The sequence below is a fragment of the Phoxinus phoxinus genome (assembly GCF_949152265.1).
Source record: "Phoxinus phoxinus genome assembly, chromosome: 4".
NCBI classification, from domain to species: domain Eukaryota; kingdom Metazoa; phylum Chordata; class Actinopteri; order Cypriniformes; family Leuciscidae; genus Phoxinus; species Phoxinus phoxinus.
Window position 1 is genome coordinate 25,879,848 of NC_136879.1, and position 4,920 is coordinate 25,884,767.

Genomic DNA, 4,920 nt, shown 5'->3' on the forward strand with positions numbered 1-4,920 from the left:
TATATATATATATATATATATATATATATATATATATATATATATATATATATATATATACAGTCAAACCAAAATTTATTCTGACACCTTGCTATCCTCACTTTCATCAATGAACTATAGTGTGCAAAAAAAAAAAAAAAAAAAAAACTATCTTGTGTATGAATATTTTTTGGTTTGACTGATATATATATATAATGCAGGCTGTATAATGAGTAGGTTATTTACCCACCACACACCTTGTGGCTTCAAATAACATAAATAAATCAGCTCATGTTTTAAATGAATGTTCAATGAGGAAGTGAGTTCAGGTGTGAAGACACAAGGGATTCTGGGAAGTGTAGTGCAGACTAAGACAGACAGGTGCAGACGAAGACTGTGACACAGCACAACTGTTTCCAGCATTGATAATAACTGTATCAAATCAGCATATTAGATTGATTTCTTAAGGATCATGTGACACTGAAGATGATGGCTGATGAAAATTCAGCTTTGCATCACAGAAATAGGCTACATTATATTTTAAAGTATATTAAAATAGAAAAACATTATTTTAAATAATTAGCCATTATTGTAATAATATTTCACAATACAAATTTTTTCTCTGTATTTTTTATCAAATAAATGCAGGATTGGTGAGCATAAGGGACTTCATTCAAAAACTTTAGTAAAGATTCAAAATGATGTATTCTACAACATTTGGATGCTTTGAGGGGGGAAAATTTTTTAATTATATAAATGCAATTCTTTAAATAGAGGCCTCATTACGCAATGCACAACCAAAAATGAGAAGACTCATATTTTGTTTACATTCATAGCATTCATTTATTTACTTTTCATGTGTGCTCTAAAATTAAACCAGGACAACATAATCTGCTCGGTCCAGCCAAAACACACACTACAACATCAACTCAGTTTACAGATCTACCTCTCAATCTTGACCCTCCGACTATATGGACTCTACGACCTGCTCAGTGACCTGCTATAACTGATATTGTTGTAAGGATCTTGTTCACTGGAGGAGGCTTTGCGTCTTCACGAGGAGCATCTCCGATTACAAAATGCATCTACTCTGCTCTGTTGCACTGGGTGGGGAGCTTTCCCACAGTTTTGAACCTGAGATGAACTTGGTAAAATAAACGTAGAAGGGTAAGAGAATACCAAGCCCATGCCTTCCAACAAAATAGACTGATATGTCACTATAATTAATCATAATAATTACATTTAAAAAATAAATTTAAATATAAGTTTAAAATGTAATATTTTATGTAGGCCTAGATCTTTTCTTATTTTCAAAAAAAAAAAAAAAAAATTACAGGCACATACATCAAAGTCTACTGCTATTGAATATCACCACCAATTGGAGGAAAAATATCCATTTGATAGACTTTTTGTGAAACATAATAGCGGGACTGTTGTCACAATGGGAACTATAAAGCCCATTACATGTCTTTCAGCAAAATGTAAACCGTAAAGATAGCTAAATCGCTAAATAATTGTATATATTACTAATGTATATACACTAAATTGCAGCATATTAAACGTGACACCTTGCCCCGACTGACATTCATGAAAATACCTCTAGCCTCCTGTCAAATGATCACAGAGTCCCATAGAAAAGCTGTATAAGTGCGCCCTCTGCTGTCACACACATGTACAGACACGAGTTCTCCAACAAACTGCGACGTAGAAGTCTTTCCGGGTCAAGGATGATTCAGTTCCATCCACATGAGATTCACGTGTTTACATGGAGACTTGTATTTGTAGCAAAGTATCGGTGACACTGGCATAGGAATACATGAATTTCATACCGTTATAGTAAAAGTAGAGTGCAGATATGTCGCAAGACGAAGCTTTTGAACAGACTTCAGTAGCACAGAAGAAAGGTAACTTAGTGCTAACTAGCTAACACTTTCAGTCTGTTTATTACACACAGTAGTTATCTCGAACGTGTAAAATAGAATGCGTCTAACTTTTTCTAATTCTTTTTTTCCACAGTTTCAAAGTACCAGTGTCCGGAGGATTTTGTGGCAGTTTCATATGATGCCTCTGTAAATGACTCATGGGACGGAGATGACCAGAAGGAATTATGGCTCATCAAAGCTCCAGCTTGTTTTGAGCCCAAAAGGTACAAAATAACTTTGGAATTAACGCACAGGTTTGCTAATTTCTGTAATAATTATTTTGGAAACAATCCTGACGAGATTGCATAACATATTATTAATGAGTAATATATACTGTATATAACATATACAGTTATGGATATTACATTTTTGGTTACTAAATTTGAATTGTAATTATGTTAGTATATAATAGTAATAATAATAATATATTCCTTCAGAATATTTAGTCTAGGGTATTTATGATTTTATTCATTTTTAAAATATTGACCATGTATCTTTGTAAATTCTCCTATAGAGTAAAAAAAAACCATGGCAACATTATAATTTCAATCTGTCCATTGAGAGTTACTGGCTAAGTGGTTTAAATGTATTAACTTAAAGATATCTCTAGAATATTATTTATAAAATGTATATTTAAAAACAAAACCTTTGTATTAAGCTTTGCATAATTAAAAAATAGCTGTAATATGGGGTTGATCAATTAAATAATTATTGTTTTGTGTCCTCCGCAGCTTCAAAGACCTTAAACTTCCCATATCAGGGCTGAAAAGGGTCCAGTCTTGTGGCACGGCACCTCAGACCTACAGCGTCCTCAGTGGCAGGACGGCACCATCAGACCTCCGCCTGCTCATTACCAAAGGGAAGAAACAGAAGACTGCTCTCTGTTCGTCCGGCTTCAGTGGTGTCCTCAAGATCTCTGAGAGCTACGGACACTGCAGTGAGAACCAAGACCCCATTCCCATCCCGGCCGCTCCAGCTCCGCACATCCCAGCTGGCCTCAAGCAGCGTTTCCAGCCTTTTGGTAGTTCCATTGCAGCCCACATGGAAGATGAAGTCACTGTAGTTTCTCCAACTACACCCAAGAGAACCAGACAGGATTCGAATGAGGGCGAGGAGCGAAGAAAGAAGAAAAAGAAAAAGAAAGACAAGAGGCGAGAGGACAGTGAAACTGTTTTAATCAAGCAAGAACAAACACAAATGGACTGTGATCAGTTAGAGTCATCTGAACTTATGGAGGAAGAGTCAATGGAGGAGAGGAAGAGGAAGAAGAAAAAGATTAAGAAAGAGAAGGAAAGACAGAGTGAAGACATGGTTGATGGAAGTGTAATATCCAAAACAGAGCCACTGGATCCGTACGACTATAATGACACCCCAGGGAAAACTAAGAAGAAGAAAAAGAAGACTAGTCGAGATGAGTAGACTGTCAAAAGAACTTGAAATGCTCTATCAATTTTTCTGTCATGTTCCTCATGCTTACTGTGATATTTAACTGTCAAAATACAACTAAGAAATCAGTATCTCTTACTGTCTCATAAAATAATTCAACGTTTCTGTACAACACTCAATATTACCTCAAAAGCCTTAAAATCATTATTTTGGTCTCTTTTGTTTTGTTGTACTGCCATACAAGCAACTGCACATTGCAGAGAGTGCTATGTGATACAGACATGAAAGGGAAAATTCAACCCCACATTTTTTTTATCCAACATTATGTCTTTCTAAACAATGGCTTTCTTCTGTGGAACATAAAATAGTATATTTAAGAATGTTTCAGGTGTTTGTCAGAAAGTCAAGCCCTTTCAATTTCATTTTATTGACAAAGTGTTTTGAAAGAATGACAGAAAATGTCATTATCTATCCAAAGTGAACTGTACTAAGTGATTTAAAAAAAGAATACTTTCTTTCATGTTCCCCAAAAAGAATACTAGAATGTGTGTTTTGGGGTGAACTATCCCATTAAATAGTGCGTTCCTGCAGTACTTGCAGTTCACCGGTAGGTGGCGGAAATCTCCCTCTGCTGGTGGAAGCGCTGAAGGTCCTCCGCTTGTTCTGCACATAGGGTTCTGCACTGAGGTATGGTCATGATTTCTAATGAGCACTGGCACGTTTGCCGCCTGCAAAATGGGTTTCTCTGCCCCTCCCACTGCGCACATGCAGGTACAGCTCAACACCCCTGAGTCCAGTGGGATCCTATTTTTTTACAGTCTATGGTGGGATCACATGAGGAATTCCATAGGCGCTACTCGCTTCTTTGATCAGGTGTTTAAAGATTGTTGCACCTGCTGATTCTCTAATGGAGACGTTTTTGCGAACTGAACATTATCACAAACTACCTCTCTATAGATATGTTAGTGCGGTCAAATCGATATCGCATCTAACAAACGTTTTTGTTTATATATTATGTGTGCGTGTATATAGCCTACATGTGTTGCCTATATATATATTTATAGCCTATACACACATAAACTTTCTATAAACAAAAATGTTACATGCGATTAATCGATTTGCCAGCACTAATATATATATTAGTGCAAATCGATGAACCGCGATTAATATTGCTTATGGATGTAGGCTAGCCTAGGCTACATGATGCACATAAAGACCTCAGACTGCGTGGGTCATATTCAAAGGTGCACCTGTTTACAGCACTCACATCATTAGGCATTTATTTTCTGAGTTACAGAAAGACAAGTAGTTTGTCATCACCTGTGATTTTATCACAGAGGCGGAGACGCTAATCGCGTCCGTGCTCCGTGCACGCGCCTGCAACTTGTTTGCCTTGTTTGTTTGTTTTTCTATACACCCATCAGTAAAAAAAAAAAAAAACTCCCGCGGTATGCCATAGGCGTTATGAGATGCTTGAACATTGCTGGGTGTCTGGTGAGGCAGATAAATAATTGAATGCAGTCTGAAGTTTGGAAGCAACGTGCCCAGACTGTAAAGCACAGCGCGGGGCCCCTGTGCGCCCTAAACTGATGCAAACGATAAGGTTCGGGTGGGGGAGTAATGTTTTTTCTTT

The 4,920-nt window shown here is 36.9% G+C and overlaps 1 protein-coding gene across 1 annotated transcript; it reads left to right on the forward strand.

Annotated features, from left to right (window-relative positions):
• The first annotated feature begins 1,640 nt into the window (after positions 1 to 1,640).
• Positions 1,641 to 4,712, forward strand: polr1g (RNA polymerase I subunit G). The gene is made up of 3 exons (XM_079609259.1): positions 1,641 to 1,883; positions 1,996 to 2,125; positions 2,633 to 4,712. The coding sequence occupies exons 1-3, from the start codon at positions 1,835 to 1,837 to the stop codon at positions 3,318 to 3,320; spliced, it is 867 nt and encodes a 288-aa protein (XP_079465385.1). The 5' UTR covers positions 1,641 to 1,834; the 3' UTR covers positions 3,321 to 4,712.
• Positions 4,713 to 4,920: the final 208 nt, after the last annotated feature.

Excerpts from the sequence above, each read along its gene's own strand:
- polr1g (XM_079609259.1), top strand. The coding sequence starts at position 1,835 with ATGTCGCAAGACGAAGCTTTTGAACAGACTTCAGTAGCACAGAAGAAA. Across the intron at positions 1,884-1,995 it reads TTCAGTAGCACAGAAGAAAG|TTTCAAAGTACCAGTGTCCG; the intron begins GTAACTTAGTGC and ends TTTTTTCCACAG. Across the intron at positions 2,126-2,632 it reads GCTTGTTTTGAGCCCAAAAG|CTTCAAAGACCTTAAACTTC; the intron begins GTACAAAATAAC and ends TGTCCTCCGCAG.